Below are 21,128 nucleotides of genomic sequence, written 5' to 3'. Positions count from 1 at the left end.
ATTCTTCCCAGTGTTCTGTATTCCCCAATGGAGCCTCTCAGCATCTGCCATCCTTGGCAAGAACTGCCATTGAGCGAACAGCTCTTTCCACTGCTCCACCTTCCTYCCTTCACTTTCTCTTCCTCACTGCCAACCAAAAATCTGTGGAGGAAGGGTAAAGCTCATAAACAGACAGAACAGCCTTCCCAAATAATTCCTCCTAGGAAGCAATGCRCAGGAATTTTCAAATTTATGTTCCCTAAATCCAGTGGAAATTAAGATGTATCTGCTGCTGTTGCAAGAAGRCAAACTCAGAGATCTATCAGAGAAATACAACTATTTCATCACAARAAAGCATTTCACGCACAGAGAATGGGAAGTGGCACTGTACAACTTGCTGGAGAGATAATTTTTGCTTACGTTTGTGTGGGAAATGCAAGAACCAAGAGACAAAGGGTCCTAAAGTCCCCAGTGCTCACTGTAAGAAATAACTGTATTTGTCACTTCACATTGTAAGAGAGAAGGCAAAGACTGCAAAGGCACTAAGGGGTTGTAGTTACAAGGTGACAAACCAATGGCTGCACGAAGAAAAACCACAAAACTACGTAAACAACCAAATCATTTAATTAGAAAGCAACAAACATGCAAACAGCAGGTATAGAAATTTATTTGAACCAACGTTTTTACTATAATGAAAGTTACTTTAAAACATTGATCCAAGCTCCCACATTTGCCGTTTAAGGAAAATATTGCACTTGGCATCTTCTAGCACCCCTCATACATGGCAAAACRTTTTAAAAACATTTTTGCTTATTTTAACTTGCACACTCTCCCCAAGTCATGCACACAGTCATTCAAAAAAAACAAAAGGTTAGGTTATCCAAAAGCAATACCTCAGAATTGCACTAAAGCTCTGTAAGGAAAAATATAATTAATGTCTTATACAAATTTCAGTGACCTCCAGGTGCTCACACACAACTGTTGGTTACTCTTCATCTTCGTTTTCGTTCTCCTGGCCAGATCCTTCTGATCTGTCACCTTCCAATCGGTCTGCAAAACACAGATTTTGTAAACAGAACTTGTGAAGTTTTTTTTCTGGTAAATATTTATAACATGCTGTCTCCCTGGGCTATTACACAATGGGAAATAGTTGTGGGTTTTATAGTAGGAGAAAGTCTGTGTGGACTGACAGCAGAGAGTGGGTAGAAATGTTACCACAGGAAAGGAGAAAAGGAGAAATGCCCTAAAGGATTTCCAGGCATAAAAGCGAAATCTGTGTACAAAAGGAGAAACCTTGTAGCTGTTGACTGGCTGTCAGAACAGAAGAGATGAATGCAAGCATAACATTAAAATGAGATGGTGAATACAAGGGACAGAAGTGCTCYGCTGGGAAGCTGAAACTGCAACAGCTACAGTTAGAAATTTGAATAGTCCAGAAACTGGGGATCACTGCTGTCACTTGGATACATCAGAAAAAATGCCTTTTGATGTAAATATTTAGAGAAGGGCAAATACAGAAATGTGTGAGGGAACACGACTGGCTTGAGGTCAATCACTGAAGCAACATGCACTGTCAGGTTAAGAAGTACTCCACCCAGCCRTAACAGATTTTTGCTGAAGTTGTTGTAACTCAAGTGTCAGGCAATTCTTTTAGTATTTTATTCAAAAGAGATAATGACAACTGAAGGAAACACAGCAGTGTGGAGGCACCACTGAGCTGGACACATGGCTCACAGGGCAGTCAGAGATGAGAGAGGAGCAGCAGCTCCACCAGGCAGAGCTTCCTTCCCACCTGATCACCATGAGCCACTGCTCTGCTCAACCAGGGCCCCCATGTTCGCTATCTCGAGTCACTTTCATCTTCACCTACAGGTCTGTTACATTTTCATCCCCTATGCCATGCCAGCCTCCCAAAACTTCACCTCCTTCACACTGTGTGATGTCTCCCCTTTGTCCTCCATCTTCAGAGTCAATCCACTGCACTCAACTTCTCCAGCACCAACATCCAGGAACACCAATTCCCAGGGATGATCCTCCAGGAAACCCTCTTATCAGCAGTTTCAGCCCCATGGCAACTAAAGGGACATCCTGCTTTCCCAGGAACAGCTGCCAACAGCCTCATCAGTATCTCCCCAGAGTCCTGAATCTTCACACCCTCCTTCACCCCTAGACAACTCCAAGCCCACAATGCCAGTCAGTTTATCTTACACCTCATTCCAATCTCCCGCAAGAGTTTTCCCATCACACAGCACTCACTTAAGAGATCATTCTTCATTATTTTTCAACATCTAATTAGTACYACCTTATAAGTAACCTATCATGATGGATAGTATGGTAACATCTGAAAATATATTTTGCTCTTTGTTTTGAGATAATAAAAATAACAGCTGCAAAAATGCTACAAGTCTCACACCAAAGAAGCAAYTCTTAAGTACTGCTATTAAGAGATCCTTGAACAACCCTTGAATCTTCTCAACAGCCCCAAGTACAGTCACGGACAGCTGAAGCTCTTGCTTTCCCAATTCATCTCCAGTGGACAAGCTCTTCAGGAGTCTCTCACCTGCTCTTATATGATTCAATGAAGCCAACATTCGGAGCATGAAGGAAGCTGGAACAGTGATGGTGTTTCTCGTCTCTTCCAGCATTAATTCATTCCGTGTTATAACCTGGAGGCAGAGAAGGAAAAAGAAAACAGCATCAGAAATAAAAAAAAAATCATACTGCATCCATACAGGTCTGTAGATACAAAGTTCCTATGCTGAAGCCATTTTACAGGGTTCAAAATTACAGTAAGGGAGCAATGTTTTAATAATGGCCATTGAATACGGTTACACCACTTATCTGTGATAAGAAAAGTCAGACAGTGGACTCTGCCTGCAGGTATCCAATTGCCTAAGGCATATTCTAGAAATATGCCTAGAAACCCTATCATGGTTCCATTGTCCACATGCATGGTAGATATTAAAGATGAGTGACTGAGAAAAACTTTTGAAATCTTGCAAGAAGTAAARCAGACTGATGAGAGAAAGTTTCCAGATGGCAACTGTTGTAGAGAACAAAGTTCTAGCACCAGTGCTGGCCAAGAATGTGGGAAGAAAAAGAGATGAGGTTACCCTAAACTCCTACCTTCATGCTGCTTGAAACTTTTGGAGAAAATCCAAGGAACACAAGCCATTTTTTATCCCACTTCAGGAACATTCTTTAGCTCCVTAATTCTTTGTAAACAGATCTACAGCTTGCCTCTAAGTGACTTGAAAGAGCCAGCTCCTACTGTCTCAGTTTCAAGGRAAAAAAATCCACTAATGAATRCTTTTAGCTCTCTTGCCTCATTCTACCCCATGGTACTTYGTTGCCATCCTTTTCTTCCTCCATAAATTCTAAACCCACACAGTACCTTTTCTCAACTTTTAGACTATGTTCTTTTGTTATCATTAAGCACAAAAATGTATTTAGGTGGAGGCAATTTCTGACCATTTTTCAGTCTTTCCTCCCAGATCAGCTTCTGTCAGACAGGAAAATGATGCAAATCTTTTTCTCCCTGAGACTCTTCAAAAGCCTGCTCCTCTTGTGAAGAACATGTTCTAACAAATGTTTGYAGTGCCCTTCTCCCCTCCCAATCAAAGCACCTTTTTTCTGTCATTCTCACCTGTTTCCAGGCACTTGGCATAGCTGGATTGAASCCTGACATTCCCTAACAGAAGCAAACGGAGAAGATTTCTCCAGTGCATCATCAGTAACACCCCCTGACAACTGGCTGCTGAGGCTTTTTCTCTATTCAGACGTTTGTTCTCATCCCCACTGTCTTTTCCTACGGTCATGGCCTCTCTCAATTTTAAATACAGTTCTGTATTTATATGGAATTTTCCTCAAACACATTTGCCTTCTCCCCAGACCTTCCCCCTTCTATGGAAAATTCAGTTCAGGAATGTTGGACACTTACTCCAGCCAAACTTAATAGGATGAATACTACTTGATTGCTATGAATGTCTCCTGTCCCCTACATAAGTATTTCAATATGGGGATTAAATGAAAACACAAAAAAAAGATGTAAAATTACAAAGCACACTGCAATCAATTCTTCTCAAAGTTCTACATTTTTACTAAAGAAAGCATAACTAAATATCTAAATACTTTGCAATTATTAGAAATAAAGTCAGAGAACTGAAGTACAATAATTACTTTTAGCACGCATTTATATTTAGCAATAGTTCTAAACCCCAAGGGCTCCAAATCATGTCACGACTAAAGCTGYTATACAAAATAAAGAAGTGTCACTTCATGCAGTGCTGCCACTGCTAAAATAATGGGAAAGGTCCAAAACTCACAAGTGGATGGTTTGGCGTTTTTTTCCAAGGGATATGGGGTGGTGGCTAAGGGTTGTGCATTTGTTTGGTTAAAATATGTTTAGCACCACTACAGAGAAATAATAATTTGAAAACCCCCTCTCTACCATATCTGTGCTGCCCAAGAGATTTCACCAAAAACCCCCCAACCTTACCGAAATCACCCCACAACCAAATCTGTCCTAGAATGCCCCTTACAGAAAATCATATAACATTTGAATACATTGTTATGTAAATCACTCAAATATGATTACTCAGCAGTCAGCTATATGGTCACCCCAGGCCAGTTGCTATATCCAGTTATTKCTCTGAGGGCAACACGAAAATAATGTGTTACATAACTTTATACTGGACTTCTATAACTGATTTGGCTTGCAATGTTTGCTTTATTCCGTGCAGTTCCCATTTGCAAAATTAACCTTAACTCCYTTTCATGCCACTGAATATTTAATAGGATTGATTTTTACACTCCTTGTTGTTCCRTATATCTTTGTATTTCCTTCAGTTTACTTCATTCAGTTTTCCCTTCATTTATATGTTTAGAGACAGGCACTATTTTAATTTATTAATTCCTGCCAGTTATCCTTCTACATCTAARCCTTCACACTTTTTCCAGCTCCTTTCATGTACATAATACCCAGACTGTGTTACATAATTTCTAGGAGAGTTGATGAAATGCAAAGTACCTCTGTTTGCTGCCAAGGATATGAAAGTCAGCTGTTCTGAAGGGCAGCTTTTTATTTCTAGCTCATTTGCTGAACACTAAATAACTCTGCTTAATTCAATCAGTAATTTGTACCAAAGGCTTTTATGGAATTAAAGATGCAAAATTAGTAKGAAAAAGGAGGGAAGGTTCTTACCTCATCTGCAAGTTTTCTGTTAAAAATCTTGGATTCTTCCAATGGCGACCAAATTTTTATATCATAATCAATACCCGAAGAGGCCAGAACTAGAAGTAAGCAACAGTCATTCTAAATAAAATGTGTTATATTTGTTTATTGGTGCTTTCTGCCTTTAAATGGAGTAGAAGAAAAATATTTCACTCAAAGCATTTATTTGCAAATGTCAGATCTCATGCTGAACAGTTTGTAATTACCAAGTCTCCACATGAGATCTGCACTGTAGATTATATGGTTTTGAATTTATATATATATATATATATATATATATATATATATATATGTGTGTGTGTGTGTGTGTGTCGAAAACAAATGCAAACACCAAGAACCCCCTGCACTCAATTTCAATTAAAACATTAAAAGTTCAATATTACCCAATGTAGGACAGTATTCCATGTTTCCCCAAACTGTTTGAAAAAAACCCAGCCTCTTCTGATTATAATAACAACTTTACTTGATCATTTACTAATAGGCTGACTCTTCCTATACAGACATGTAAGCTATGAAAAAAAATAACACAAATGCTTTCTCTGATTGTGTCAGAGGCTGCAGAATGGTTCACATTTCCTAGCTGCATGTGATTCCTTCTACTACTTTGGTCCATCTTTTCTATGAAGGTTTTCCTCTAAATAAAAATTATTAGAATTTCTATGAATTTTATTAGTTCTTTTAATTTCACAATGCCAGTGAGAGGGAGACACCCACTTCACTCTGTTTTTTGAATAGAGACAAGTAGAGACCACATTCCAATATAACTTCCCAAATATTTCTGGCATTTCAGCAACCCTATATTTCCCCTATCACTGTCATGGAAAACATTTTATGTGCTGAAGGCAGCAAAAAAATTTATATTATTCTTATTATATCTGACAATATTTCTATAAATACTATGTCAGTGTAGTAGTTTAAATAAATTATTGAGTATGGAGGGATTTAAGAGCCAAAGGCCATTAGGAAGAGGCAAAATTAAAAGCAGTATTATCTAAATCATGGGGAAACATGAACAGTAGTTCATTAATCATTGCAATGCTCTGCTGAGCAGAGAGTTTAAGACTGAGCTTTAAAGCAGATAAGCCGGACATGCAGAGTGTGAAAATGCAGCTCTTACTGGGGTCAAAGGGGTGAGGCTGCAGACAGTTCACCACGTGGTTGTCAGCCTCCAGCAGCATGAGGTGCTCAGCAGTGTGGCGGTCCCAGATGAAAATATGGCCGCAGTCTGAGCCACTCATGACAAAGTTGGATCCCCAAAAGTTGGCTTCCTTTATCTGCAAGAAAAACAAAACTTCCTTTGTAAGACCCAGCCAGTGAAAAGCCCAAAGATTACACTCCCGTGTCTGCAATAACACTGCTGCTGCAGGAAAAGCTCTGCCCATGCAGAAACATTTCAGAAATTTTAAAGGAAACATTTAAACATGAATGATAAAAGTTCAGAAAGTTTTAGATTTCTAGAACAAAGTAGCTGCTAACAGGAAAAAAAAAAAAAGAGTTGGGGCAGAGTGAGCAGTTTGAAAACGAGTGTGAGCAGATCTGTCACTTTCTAAAGTGACCAGAATGATACTAGAGACAGGGGTGTGCAATGGAATTTTTAGGAAAAGTYTGGCTAACAGGTTAAAGTTTGTGACAGGCTAACCCCTGGGGGGATTTTCCATTTATAGAGAAAAAGGAGACAAGACAGAAGCTTATAAAAACTTGGGGGTGGGAATTAACTGGGTCTGACAGATAAAAATGGTCATAAATCAAACAATGGAATTTCTTCTCCCCCTTCACTATAGTGAATCAGACAGAAACTAAGATCTCTTAGTYCAATGTGAAAATTAAAGTTACAAATCATTGAACAAATGAAGGCATCCAGGTAGAACAACCCTTCAGCATCACCTACTACAGCAAGAGTAGATGAAAGTGCCTCACAGTCACAAAATATTATATTATATTATAAGAACAATAAGTATTATAGGTATTAGCAGAACAATGCTATTATCTGATAATAATTTATACATATTACCTATATTTTTATATGTATTTACAATTTATTTTTACATTAAGTAAAAAGTACTATTTGTATTTCTTAGATGTTATTTATAACCTTTAATTACACTTGAGTAGTGAACGTATTATCTATTCACTGTGTATTTACTAATTCAGCAGGAAAACAGAAGCAGTTGTAGCACTGACTGCAGCTGAAGAAGTCTGTCCTGTGAAACAGAGTAACAGAGAAATGATCAATACTGCAGGCCAGGAGAAATGGTAGCAGGATCAGATATCAATTTYCTTGAAATATAATGTTGATACTATGCTACACCTGCTACATTCAAGATACCATTATGATTACAGCCTGAAAGAATATGCCTTATTCAATTTCTGAGCCAAAAAAAAMMAWCYTAAAATATTTTCCTTCAAGAAGCAACTATTAGGTTTCTTGAATATAGAATAATCTTTCCATGCCAAGKCCCTTCTTGCCCTCCCTTCCTAAAAAGCTGTAACCCAAATAATGCCAAACAATTAGTCTGAATAAACAAGAACAGGTCACTTCCTTCACTAAGGGAAAAAATCTTCTTCAGAAATCAGTCCTGATTTTATTTAGAGTAGGACCTCAAAGTAACCACTGTTAAATGATACAAATTTGCTGTCCTGTGTCTTCTACAAGTGAGAGATCTGATGGGGGGGCAGAGAGAGAAGGGACATTGCTTCAATAACAGAAAACTCAGCCATGAGATGGGAGCTGAAAACTCCACAATAGTCTGATACTTGTGCTGGAGGAAAAAGCCTGGAATTTCAACTGTAGCCTTGATGTAGAATGCTTTCTTTAAGAGTCAGCAGTACCTCTTAGCAACTCTCCTAATTGACACACACAGGTCAAGAGAGGTACCTGTGCAAGCAGGAGTTTCCTGTGCAGCAGTGTGCAGAGCTCACACAGAACATTTCCTGTGCTTGAAGTTCAGTTTGGCATTTAAGAGTAACTCCAGCATAAGGAACAGAATTTTGAGCTTGAGACTATTTACACAGAAACCTACTGTGAATTATTTCCCAAGCAGTGCATCRTAATAAGGCTCCAAAGAGGGCCATGCCTGGATCCTTATCTTTGTTTTGCACAGAAAATGCATTGAAGAGAAGACAGATGTTGCCTTGCTCTGTGCTTTGCCTCTGCTATCTTGATACCCACTCATATTGGTAAGTTGAACCCTTGGTGCTTTTAGAAATACGTGCTTAATTTCCAGCATAAGTATGCCCAGTTTTATATTCCAGACTTGGTAGATCTCTGTCTGTAGAATATGTCCCAATGACTGCAGTCAGTGCAATACAAAAAAGTCATCCCGATATCTAAAAATAAGCCATTCTGAGTTGTGTAGCGAATTCCAATGCATTAATCATGCAGCAGCTTTTGTCTTAAAGCTCCTCTTAATATATATCTTCATTTTTCTGCTACATCTAAATTATCCCMAATAATAAATAACATTCAGTTTTATATTTAAATTTTCATTGATGACCTCTTCCTGCTTCCTTTGTATTCTCTTACATAACMACTGATTTTACCTAACACTCATGAAATATAATTTTAGCACCACAAAAATGAACAGATTTGAAATTCACAATTAAAACTTCAGGTTTTCAAACTCAGGCACACACTCCTGTATGTAAACACAACTTAACTCATCTATCATTTACCCTCATATTTACACTCACAGAAGTTTCTAAAAGTCACTGTTTTAAAAATGGAACTGTAAAAAAATATAAGATTGCCAAATTAAGTCCTCAAAAGTAAGGAAAAACCAGAATTATTTGCCTGCATAACCTTAGTTCACATTTTATAATATATATATATGAGAGATATATATATATGTACCTCCATATATATATATATATACACACACACACATACATATACATAAAAATTATATACATATGTATATATAAATGGTTCATGTAATTGACAACACAATATTATCTCTGGGCTGCTCAGGTGTGTGGGAAACAAAACTTTTTTTAAGCTGTCTCCTTCACAAATTTGAAAGGGGAATATTATCAGCCCTTGCCTTGCAGGAGTGAAGGTATCACTCAAACCAGCAGATTAAAATGAYGTTTGCAACCATAGAGACCAACAAGGAAAATAAAATTACATTTTCTCTCATTTAGTGCATTCTTTGCCACAGGTGCTTGTGTGAGACAAAAGCAAATAGACCAACCCACATCCCCAAGAAACCAAACAACAAAATCTGTTAATCTATATAATAACAGATTTAAGACAGAATTATGACTTCTTAGACAAGCTCACTTTTGGTATCTCCTAACTACAAAGTGCTTGATGCCAGAACTTTTAAACTAATGGGAGTTTGAGCAATTAAAATCGATTTCTGAAATACAATGCAAAACTCCTTGCCATTAATCAAAGTTTCTTCTAAGCCCTGTTGCTTATGTAAACTGAAATATGCATTTACTGAACCATTTTCTCCAGTGTAATCAAATCTATTCACACAAACCCTAGAAAATGGCTTTTTGGGGTAAAGAAGACTACTCCTCCCATCAGCTGTAAAGTAACACACCAGCTACTTCYACAAAATACCACCGAGAACTTCACATCTCCAAAATAATTCAAAAACCAAAAGAAGAAATAGCAAGGAAAGCAGCATCTGTTTGTCATGCACCATTGCTTTACAAACACAATAACTGCATTTTTCTTAAAATATGGTATTTTGTATGAAACGGACAAGGCATCTAGCAAATTATAATTTAATAACTAGCACTAATTCCTTTTCTTAATTCAGAGCTGCCAAGMGTTTTCAAAACTATGATTCAATCCTCACTTTCCCTTCCMAGCTCTTTAAAGTTAAAGATAAAATAATAATTTTGAACAGCTTGGAAGGGAAAGTGAGGATTAAAACATGCTTTGCAAAGTAGGTACATTCTATACCACTTAAGCTGAGAGAAAAAATGAAAAAGAAGGAAAATACTCAAATTTTTAAAGATTATTAAGGGGAGAGAGTCTTAAACTCAGGAATATCTAAATGCCTTTCACTATTACAAGAGTCACGCTAATTGTAATTTTCATTTAGAGCAAATCCTGTGTCTCCCAAGCGAATACAGAAGASAAAGTGCTTACAATGTATCACAATATCCTTTTTGGCAAGCACAGCAATGGGGCAGCCACGATTGAATTGAATCCACCAAACCCCTGCAGTCCCCAAAGCACACAGAGTTTGTACCATGGTCCGGGAGTTGCGGTGACCTTTATAAACCATCTTTATTAAAGGGCGCCTGATATTCAGTGTTTCCAGCTCTTCCATCTCTTTCCTTTCCTTCCTCCTCCTGAAGAGCTCCTGGATTCGGGCGACAGCAGATCGTCTGTGAATTCCAGAGAGAACARACGCTGAGAGGGGCTCTCAGAAAGGACTATCAAATCATAATTAGCCATTCCAACACATTCTCCATGAGTTTGAAACAGACATCAACATAATCCCAGCTGTAAAAATTACAGACTTGAATTTTTTCCATCCTGGCTTAGAACAAGAATAGCATGCAAGACAGTGGMATGTCAAGTGATGCCAGGTTTTATTCCCCCTCTGTAGAACAAACTTCAGCTGTTGGCAAAATTCACATGCTATTTTATTTTCAGTGCTAGGGATATCCTCCACCCATGAGGTAGCAAAATTCTGAAGTGAAAAAAAATCTATGCCAGAACAGAAGTTTTTAAATTTTAAAAAGCCGTTAAGGATCTAATGTGTCTCTCAGCGTGATTTGGTAAGATTTTTTCAATATATTTCTCTTCATTATTTCTGTACGACAAGATTCAAGATTTAGATAAATTTTTAGAAGTTCCTACTAAGGCAAAAGATGATTTGAGATCACTTATTTGAGCAGCTATCCCATATGTTAGCAGTGAGGTTTACAACTGGAGATTTTAACAGAGAGAAAAAAAAAAGCTAAATTAATACTTTTTTGGTGAATGTTTAACTCCAGGAGGTTATTTTGTTATTAATCTGTGAAAAGACCTTGGTGTCAAATTTTTCCTGTTTAGCTCTTCAGTTTGCAGATCCCTGTTACTCCAGCTATAACCAGTCACATCCCAGTTCTTTTTCTTCTGTTATTCCTTGTCAGGATTGCTGTTGAGGTCCTGAACACAGTCCAATGTCATTCTCAAGAAGAACCAGGTACAGATTTTAGCAGAATACAAGGAGTGAAACTATTAYGGCATTTTATATGATCCTAAAAAAGTAAACTGATCCAGAACCTCACTACACTGCTACCAGAAAGTAACCTGAATTTGTTTTTAAGTTATGTTGTCCAGTGTTTTTAGTCAATGATCCTGAAGACTCCAGCAACAAGTCCTCTACTCTGGAAGAAAAGCCCCACCAGATCTATCTCACAACTAATTCTCTCAGCCAGTGGTCTGCTTAGATTTTTGTCTAATTTTTGCCATAGGAGAAAGTTGCGCCAAAAAGTTAAGGTGAAATAAGTTTTATGCTACAGCTAGACAAATAAGGAAAAGGAGTGTAAGTCATTAATACAGATTTATTTATTATAAAACCAAAAAAACCACAAAACCACACACTGTCACACTAAGATCACTTAATACAGCTAAGCTTTTAAAATAYATTTTAATCCTTTTTTATAGAAGAGATTTGAAAGCTCCCGCCAATAAATCCATTTCATAGTGTGCTATTAATTACAATTCATTCCTTAGACGTTTGCCTAGCGAACAGCACCAGAAAAAGTAGACTACTACTACTTAGTGAGAGTTTCCTATCCCTTCAGTCTCTAGGCAATTTTCTGCTTCATCCTTCTTTATACTGCAGTAAATAAATTCAATTTATTTTTTAATTAGTCCTTATAATACACAGAGTTGCAACTTTAATCTTCGACAGATTTTAGAGGGTTCTTCACAGGGTCTTCATACAAGGGAAAGAAAAAGAAGCACATGTTCTTTATCTACTGTGCTTTAAAGATCACAAAATTTTTGCCCTCACCAGTTTACTTCTACACAAAGGAAAAAGGATGGCATACACTTGACAGGCTGCATCAAACACCTACAGAAACTTTAAACCATTATCTGTGCATAGTTGGGTTTATACTTGCTTTTAAAAAAAAAGATGGGGTTTGTGTGAGAAAATAAAAGCTCCTATCATTTACTCTGATGGCTATTTGTAATTTTGGTGTATTAATTTTCATTAGTCAAAGATGTGCAGTGAAGAGGCTGAGAAGTTAAACATCATTAGGACTGACAGAGCAGTAGATTTGTCCAACTATTTCAGAGGGGCTGCATGCTGGATAGCACTAACAAGTCTTGGTATTAGAAGATGGTAATAAAGTTGCTAATTGGTGAAGCAAAGTAGTTTCTTGCATCATTTTTCATCCCAACCTCGCTGGAAAAATTTATCTCCTCTTCCTTTCCCTAGGCTGAAATATACAGACATTACAAAAAAACTTCAATACTATCCAGCAGTCAGAATCATGCATTTTTAAATGAAAGCAGAAGCACTGAAGCAACTTTTGGTTAAAACTGTCTTTCAACTAAATGAAGCTCTGACTTTAACTCCTGATTTTGGGCCTTATTTTAAAAGGCAGGAGTGGATTTATATTTAGTTATCTTGTGAAGTCAATGATTACCTTCCACAGGGAGAAGGCAGCCAAGCACACATGGCTCTAACTGTGACACTGTGATCGAACCCTTAACAACACCCTGCAAAATGCAGCAACGTGGCACAGGCAAGTCTGCTCCAGAAAACATCAATATGAGCCCWATTTAATGGCAGTTCAGAACAAGGAACATTACAGACAAAAAAGCTTCTCTTTGAGAGGTATTACTTGTTAATAACTACAGATTTTCTATACATTTCTTTAAGTCATACACACAGAAAAATTTCCAAATCTGACATATCTGTTTTCATTTGTATTTGTGACAAGCAATTCCTGTCTTTGCCAACACAAACACAGACAGCAGCCCAAAGACTTGAAACATCAGTGGGTACAGAAGTGTGCTGTAAAATTCGTGCTGTTCTGAGGTTCAGCCTGAGCTGAKCCTGGCTGTGAGCTGCTGCTTCCCTTCCAAACTGCTCCTCCAAGAACAAAATGTCAGACAATGGAATTTATGCACATCGTGTCAGCRCTCCTCAGGAAACCCCATCAACTGATACAGTTCTAGGAAGTATTCACAGAGCAYGGCTTTTTCCTAGGATCAGCCAGGTTTGAAGTCTTCAAAGTCAATTGTTGTAATTAATTATCAAAAGTTTATTTAAATTAAGCTCTAGATGAATGGAATAGGGATTCAGAAGTGAAGCCTTTTTTTTTTAGTTAAACACAGGTTCAAAACAAGCAAACAAAAAAACCAAACCCACAAAAATCCTGTGATGCAGACTGATCCACAGCTATACATTACACAAGGAGAGAAATGGAAAATACATATACATGTAAGTTAAGCCTTAAAATGAATAAATTGCCATACAGGGCATTTTTTGAATATTTAAAAATTCTGAAGCGTTTTATTAAAACATTGTGCAATAAAAATCTGTGCAATTTGAACAATTAAATAACTGGTTTGTTTGTTAAAAGACAATAATGTAGTGGCTGCCATAAAACTAATCTGGTACCTGAGATAACCCTACTTCTTCTAAACAACATTATCCAGACTGACCATCTCCTGAGTCAGGCTGCAGCAGCTTCCTCGCTCCATCYCTCCTGTCTCWGCTCTGCATTGAGTATTGAGCTCACTATCGATTCCTTTAGTACTAAGGATTTTTGTCACTTCTTAAGTTTCCAGATTTACTCACACACAGACCAACATGGTCTCTTTTTTTCCTGGCACACAGSTCTGGGCTGGAAAGGAYCTTAAAGATCATCTTGTTCCAAGTCCCTGCTACGAGCAGAGACATCTTCCACTGGACCAGTACAGAGTATCACAGACCCTGATCCCTTCTCTTGCGCTTTTYCAAGTTCTTATTTTTCCCCACCTCTTGTTGCCATCTTCTCCTTTGAATTATTTTTCCTATCCAAAACAACTGCAGTGAACCCAACGCTTATAACCATTAACTTAAAATCTTATTTCTCCAGTGCCTTATGGTCATTTGGACAATGCTCTCAGGCACATGGTGTGATTCCTGGGGGTGTCCAATTGTGGGTCCCTTCCAACTCATGGCATTCTATAATTCTAATATTATTTTGTGTGTATCTAAATGGTTACAGCAATACCTTGATATAGGTCTCTAATTTCTACACTGATCTTGTAAAGGAATTCCCCTTGCCAGCCACCTGGGTCCTGCCCAATAATTCCAAAGGCTTGTCTTTACTGCCATATTAAAACAGATTCCTTGTCTAAATACCAATATTTGATTATATTTCTGATATTAATTACCAAATAACCTTTAGAAGCCTCTAAGCCTATGGAAGAGATTTACTGCTGCTGTCAAATATCAAGCATTAAGATGGCTCAGCACCAAAGGCACAATCATCATGTTAACAGCACACTGACACTACCCTAAAGCCCAAGTTTTCACTGCTAATCATACAAAAAGAAATGTTTACTGTAATGCACTCCCAGGTAATTTCCCAGCTTTCAAACACAATCAGTGTTCCAACTATTCTCAGCTGCAAAACATTTTTAAATTTTCACCCGATATGCTGCTGAATTTTTGGTGACAAAAATCAGAGAAGACTGYTAAAAAATTCTACACTGAATGTATCATTTGTTTTATTTTAAAATAACAACATGAACATAATATTCCCCTGGGCTGGGCTGAAGAGCTAAAGAACTCCTTGGTAAGCATGTTGAATATAGAAAGAATGCCTACTGTGAAATTTAAAGTACAAAAGGCACACAGATTCCTGATCCTCTRAGGAAACTGACAATTTAAATCCAGGTATTTCAATTGCAGCTAAAATGGAAATGTAAGACAAAGCAATACAGATCTGCACTATTTTCCTGTAGCAATTTAAAATGCAGGACTCAGGCTAAGTCTTTGATGGAACCTCATCCTGCATCTTTGCCTTTCCAGCCACACAAAGCCAAGATGTCMATTTTCATCATTAGAATGACTTTGGGTCATTTCCCCTCTGGACGSCCTTTGGCTGAAATCACAGCAGAGAGTTTCTCCCTCTTAGGGCATGTGGCCAAACATAATTACCCAAATTGCCTTATGCAGTCTTACAACAGCTTCCCTAAAGTATTTCAATGAAGAATAGGAGATCAAGTGACTTTTTCATTTAACTTCATTAAAAGCAATATTGTATAAAATTTAGCACGTATCTTGTTAAATGTGTATTACCCAATATAGCTCTAATGATTCTGCTCAGTTCTATAACCTTGTTCAGGCTAAACATATAAATGGTCTTTGATCCATATAGTCTTATATTTTTGTCCAGAACTGGATGTTCTCTACYACAAGACAAAGCAAGTCAGCAGCAGCCCATGCAAATATAACTCGTTCCTCAGCAGCTCAATTTAAAATAAAAAAAGGTATTTCTTTTCACAAACTACACACTTTTCAAATTCCATTAATTTCTATGGCACACGAGAAAAATGTTAATAGGTTGTAAAATGTATACACTGCCATTTCTTTTCCATTTCCATGCAACACATGCAGCTAAATATAACTCAAGCAATATGCTCTGTAATTCATAGCATTTGAAGTACAGCAATTCTTAAAATGCCAGTTAGATATGAAAAACAAGAACCTGATAAATCCAATATACGGCAATAAAAAGGAGGAGAGGAGGAATAAAATAATTAATTACCTCATTATTCTATCACCTATCGCTGTTCCTCTGATATTATATCTAGTAAAGGGAATAACAACTGAAGTCATTCACAAATGCTGGGCACCATGTTTTTCAAAGGTTAACATCTCTTACAAAATGTGCTCTATGAATTCCAACTGAGAAGGCTCCTTCCCAGTGTATGAGTCAGTACATGAGACTACTTGRATTTCAGCAAAAATAGAATTCAGATTATATAACAGTACACAAAGTTATCTTATAAAAYGCAGTAATTCTTCATAGATCACAGCAGCTCTATCATCACTTCCATTTTACATTCRTATTTCTTTAAATTTTAACCTGCTAGTTGTAGTTTTTTCCAGGCTTAGCCTCCACCCCCAGATCAACTTTCAAAGTCCAAACAAAATTAATTCAGTCATTTAAGTAGGATATCAGCCCTCAGAGAGTTGTTTTGACTAATTTGTGAAAATTAAGATCAATCCATTGAAAAGTACACCCTCTGTGTATGAAGAACGTTTTGCATAGACTTTTTTCCCCTCCCACACATTACAATGTACAACCCTCTGTTTCAATTAAGCTTGCTAGACTCGGGTTTTAAAGAAGAAATGCCCTGTGCRTATGTCCAGACTGAAAGACCTGCACATCTCATCTTATTTGGAAGAGAAGGCACCTTGTTCCGTGAATTCCCTAAAATTCACAGGAAGTTATTTTCCCTGATRAGTATCTAGCTAAACTGATCTATTGTATAGAAGAGGTTTAAATTTTTTCTCTTTTTGAAATGTTCTATGTACTTTCTTATATGTTTTGTTACAAAAAAAAAACATGCATTGACTGGTCCAATGACATGAAAAAAAATGAAATAACTGTTTAGGTTCTTTTGGTCACTTGTGAAAGACCATTCCTTACTGATGCTCAGTGRCTACAGAAATGCTGCTGGAAAATTTCAGATGTCACATTCTCAATTACTTCTTTTAAAGAAATGGCCTTCTGTTCCAAGTTGACTCCAAATCAGCATGCCGCTGATTTTACCATGATCCTCTGGCTGATTGACTTTTCTCCATTTTGCTGCTGCTATTTAAAGTCCTTTGCAAAATWTTAAAGGAGGTGCAAACTTTGCATGGTCTTTCCTGATGGCTCACTTTCAGGTTAATTCCACCTATGGTCATTATGTTTTGAGATTTACAAGCATTCACAATATGAGATAATGCCCCTTGTATCTGTTCTTAGATTATTTAAGAAGAGAAAAAAAATCAAACCCTCAGCTTGAAAACATCGAAAGTTGGATTTGTACCCACATAGAATTCAATAATGGAAGYCTTGTAAAATTAGATTTGCAAAATGAACAATATCTACTCATAAATCTGAAATCTACACCCATCTTACTAAAAATAAGGTGAGATGCAGCAGGAAGTCCTCAGTTCATTTAACCGCTGAACAGAGCTATCAAAAGGGTATTTCTGCAACTTCTTTTCCTTAAAAGGAAGCTACAGATCACAGTTTCAGAGTACAGAATCAGAAATCTACCCTTCTTTTTCAGTGAAAAAAGTTGGGGAATATTACTCTGAGACAATTTCTTTTATATTAATTTCTCTACCTTATCTCTGTGGATTTTCTCCTCAATGTAAACAAGAGCTATTTGGTTTATAAGAAAACACAGCCTAAAGAAAAAGAAATTGATTGTAGACAAAGGCAGTAATGCTACATATTGGAAAAGGCTTATTAGTCAAGAAGTTTTTAGCATTCTGTTTCAGAAGGCTACAACAATCTTTTTAAATTTTCTGTCTTGCACAAAAATGAAACTTTTAAAAATATTACATAAATACATTTTCAAAAGGTAGATTATTGCAGGCTAGTCTTTCTTCTTCAGAAAGAAAAAAAAACAACAAAACTAAACCAAACTCACAAAAAAACCCAAAACAGCTCGAGAGAGAAAAAAAAAATCTACTTTGCTACTCAGATATTAATGCCATTAATTTTCTTGTAAGATGACAAATTGGAAACTAAAGTATTAGATTAACTGGAGAAAATTAGCTTTAGTAAAGGACATGTTAGGTAACACAACATACTAAGTGAGGAAAGAGAAAACAAGCCTACAGAAAGCATCTTGGTGGAGCACAGCCCCAGACTTGCAGGCAGTTCTGTGCCATGTATTGCTAATAGTCCTTGGGCAGGGTGTAGGAATGGAATCATGCAGCACATTGAGGGAACTTTATGAATAGAGAGGGGACTGTAGGGCCTTGCGAAAAAAGAGGTAGGTAGAAAATCAGCAATWTAAAATTGAGTTACACACCTCTGAGCTTCCCTCTGGTGAAAGGGAACACTCATTAATTAGGAGTGATAAAGTAGGAAAGGGTGCTGGGCTTGTGCCTCACTACAGCCACAAGCAAGAGAGGAGGAGGAGGACACAGCTCGAGAGGAGGAGGACACAGCTCAAGCTCATGGTGCAGAGAGGATTCCCTGAGGCACAATGAGTAACAATCACAGAATTACTCCAGCAAAACCCAAACAGTGCAGGGGGCTGGGCTACCACATTCAGCAAACATGAAGGAGAACAGACAGAAACTAGCACGATGGCAGGAAATACACAGATTTGTACTGCTAAGAGTGAGAAAAACTTGGCACTCAGTCTAAGGAGACAAAACCTGAAAATGGACAGGATGAACATCATTCAGTGATGAGCACTGGGCATGAAAAATTATTTCAATCAAAGCAGAAAGTTAGCACAGAACAAAATGACCAGTTTTAGTTCATGTATACTCATTGCAGCAGCAATGCTTAAAGTCAGCTTCCTACTCGTTAAAGGACATGAGGGATTTTATATAAATTTGATCAGTTTGTGAAAGGGATTATAGGCTATAACAAATGCCATAGTAGTAGTAGAGAGGACTTCCAGTTCCTTTCACTCTGAGATATAAATACTAAGAGGGTTACTAGCTATAGCCTTTAAGACCATCAGTGTCTGCTTTCTTTCTGGAAATCCAAATTCCTTTGAGCACACACAGGATGTCTTACTGTTCCTTAGTATCWCAGAGTGCATTTGGAGACTCCTGAAACCAGAAGAATAGGATTGAATGTAATGCTCAGAAGTCTAACTAGGAAACTTCACTGCTTGCAAACAGACAAAAGCAGAATTAAATTAACTGGTCAGGCATTAAACCTGAACAACAAAAGCCTGCAAGCAATCCTAAACCAACACTGACTACAAAGCAATTTTCGTCAGATTTTATTTGGAGAGAAGAATAAGAGAGCAGGGGACTGCATAAAGAGTTTTAATTATATAACTCATTAAGTTGAATTCTTTCCTATATGATAAATTTAAACTGTTACAGGAAGAAATCTCACTGCACACAGAAGAAAGCAAGCATGTCAGATGAATTGCAGCTTCATTCAGGATATCCCCACTAGTGGGAAATGGTAACAGCTGTGTAATACCTGGAAATGTCATTCTTATCACATTACTACAGAAAATATTACATCGTAGAGACAACATGGYGCATGAAGAGAAGCTATGAATCCTGCTTGGAAATGGAGATGGGATTAAAATTGCATGGCTTTTCACAGCTTGCTTTTCCATCACTGGATCATAATGAACATTGGCTCTGCAGGGGAAACTATTTCTGCCATTCCATATCTGTTACAAATACTTAGTACTGCATGGAAAGTTAATGGATTAAGACAAAATCTGTGTATATTGGCTTCTTCATAAAAGCTGTCATTTATTGAGCAGAATTACTTGTGCTTTGTAATAAACAACCACTGACTGTTCTTTTTTGTCACTACTKACAATGTTGTGGCTTACAAGTTCTATTTTAACTGCAAATTATTCAAAACCTCTTCAAGAAACAGCTATTAAATTCTTCCTGATTTCCTAATGAATACATATTACAAATTCCTGTAAAGAACTTTCATTGCTAGCTTAAGAAGATAATAGCTCTGCATTTGAACAGGAGTAAAGCAAAGGCATCTGACACTAGGTTTACTTACATCTACAACTAGCAAAAAAGGTATTGTCTGAAGTCTAACAACAGGAATGTTGCTTAAATAATTTTACAGTTTTGTAATTAATGAACTAAGGCATTAAACCAACAATAGCAAACTGAGGGCTTGGTTTACTGAATTATTAAATAAGTATGTAGCGCGGTTTAGATGCAAAAATTCACAAAGCTTACTAACCATCTTTTATTGATGATAACAGCTAGCAGTCTACCTTTTCTTTTTACTGATATACACACTGTTACTCAATAACTAACAAAAGGAAAAGGATTACAGTTTCTCTTTCAGAGAAAAAAGAATGAAAAATGGAACACACTAGTTTTAACATACGTACTACAAACACACCATTGTTGAACAAGAGCAGTTAAAAGCTCTTGCTTTGCCAAAATAAGAACACCTAAGGTACAGCTGAAAGAAAATGTAGGTTCCCGTAACCCAATTTTTGAACTTTCTAGACTTATGACTAGAGAGAGAATAATACAAAATAAACTGCAAATATTTAGGACTGAGGTATTCAGCAAGCAAGAAATCAGAATAAACAGGTATTACATCTGCAAGACCCTTCCTGGCTGGGAGGGAAAATGTAGCTGTACGTATCTTACATGTAGGCAAATGAGACTCAGCCATCAAGCTCTTGGCCAATTGTCAAAGAACAAGGATAYGAGGCATGAGTTCCTTGWTCTTGCATTCAAACAAATAAGAGAAAATAAAGAACAAAAAAGCAAAAAGCATTCTGCCAAGCGACAGCAGGGATAAGTATTCCCCTAACCTGTGTCCTGGGCCTCCTCGATACCTCGCCCCTGGGATCAGGACAGGATCATCATCGCTGTCATCAGTTTCCTGGAGAGCTGAGGTCCTGGTGGACTCGTCTGGAGCTGCAAGCCCTGAGGATTCTGCCTGGGACTGAGGATCATCGCTCGCCATGAGCGGGTTGGCAGTGGGGTCAGTGCTTTCACTGCAAATGTCTTGGTTTGCACTCCCTTCACAGGAGGCTTCTTCCTCTGCATTCCCAGAGTCAGCATCAGCACTGGGGACACTTTTTTCTGATTCAATTCCACAATGGTCAGGATCAGGTTGATCTGATACTGCTAAAAATAAAATATTGGGSAAAATAAGTCACACCATTAATGATTACAGCCTATTTTAGAAGACATTAGAAATGGTCACAGAAGTTAAATTATGCAAACTGAGCTCCTATTTTGTTCTCTATATC

At 37.4% G+C, this 21,128-nt stretch overlaps 1 protein-coding gene across 4 annotated transcripts in view; it reads right to left on the bottom strand.

Moving 5' to 3' along the window:
- Positions 1 to 585: 585 nt before the first annotated feature.
- The window catches only part of DCAF6 (DDB1 and CUL4 associated factor 6), a 74,651-nt gene continuing 54,108 nt past the window's right edge, over positions 586 to 21,128 (bottom strand). For 3 of the 4 annotated variants that reach the window (XM_057389973.1, XM_057389977.1, XM_057389975.1), the window contains 6 exons: positions 20,685 to 21,003; positions 10,420 to 10,558; positions 6,330 to 6,486; positions 5,183 to 5,271; positions 2,540 to 2,645; positions 586 to 1,029 (listed from right to left, as the gene is read on the bottom strand). In XM_057389973.1, the coding sequence (XP_057245956.1) occupies positions 965 to 1,029; positions 2,540 to 2,645; positions 5,183 to 5,271; positions 6,330 to 6,486; positions 10,420 to 10,558; positions 20,685 to 21,003 (875 nt within the window). In that variant the 3' untranslated portion in view covers positions 586 to 964. The remainder of the gene's footprint in view (positions 1,030 to 2,539; positions 2,646 to 5,182; positions 5,272 to 6,329; positions 6,487 to 10,419; positions 10,559 to 20,684; positions 21,004 to 21,128) is intronic. The other variant, XM_057389974.1, reaches the window with a different exon arrangement.

Source organism: Malurus melanocephalus, unplaced genomic scaffold (assembly GCF_030028575.1).
Source record: "Malurus melanocephalus ecotype Western Australia unplaced genomic scaffold, MMel_1.1 scaffold_21, whole genome shotgun sequence".
In the NCBI taxonomy this organism is placed as follows: Eukaryota; Metazoa; Chordata; class Aves; order Passeriformes; family Maluridae; genus Malurus; species Malurus melanocephalus.
This window is presented reverse-complemented; position numbering and strand designations above follow the sequence as displayed.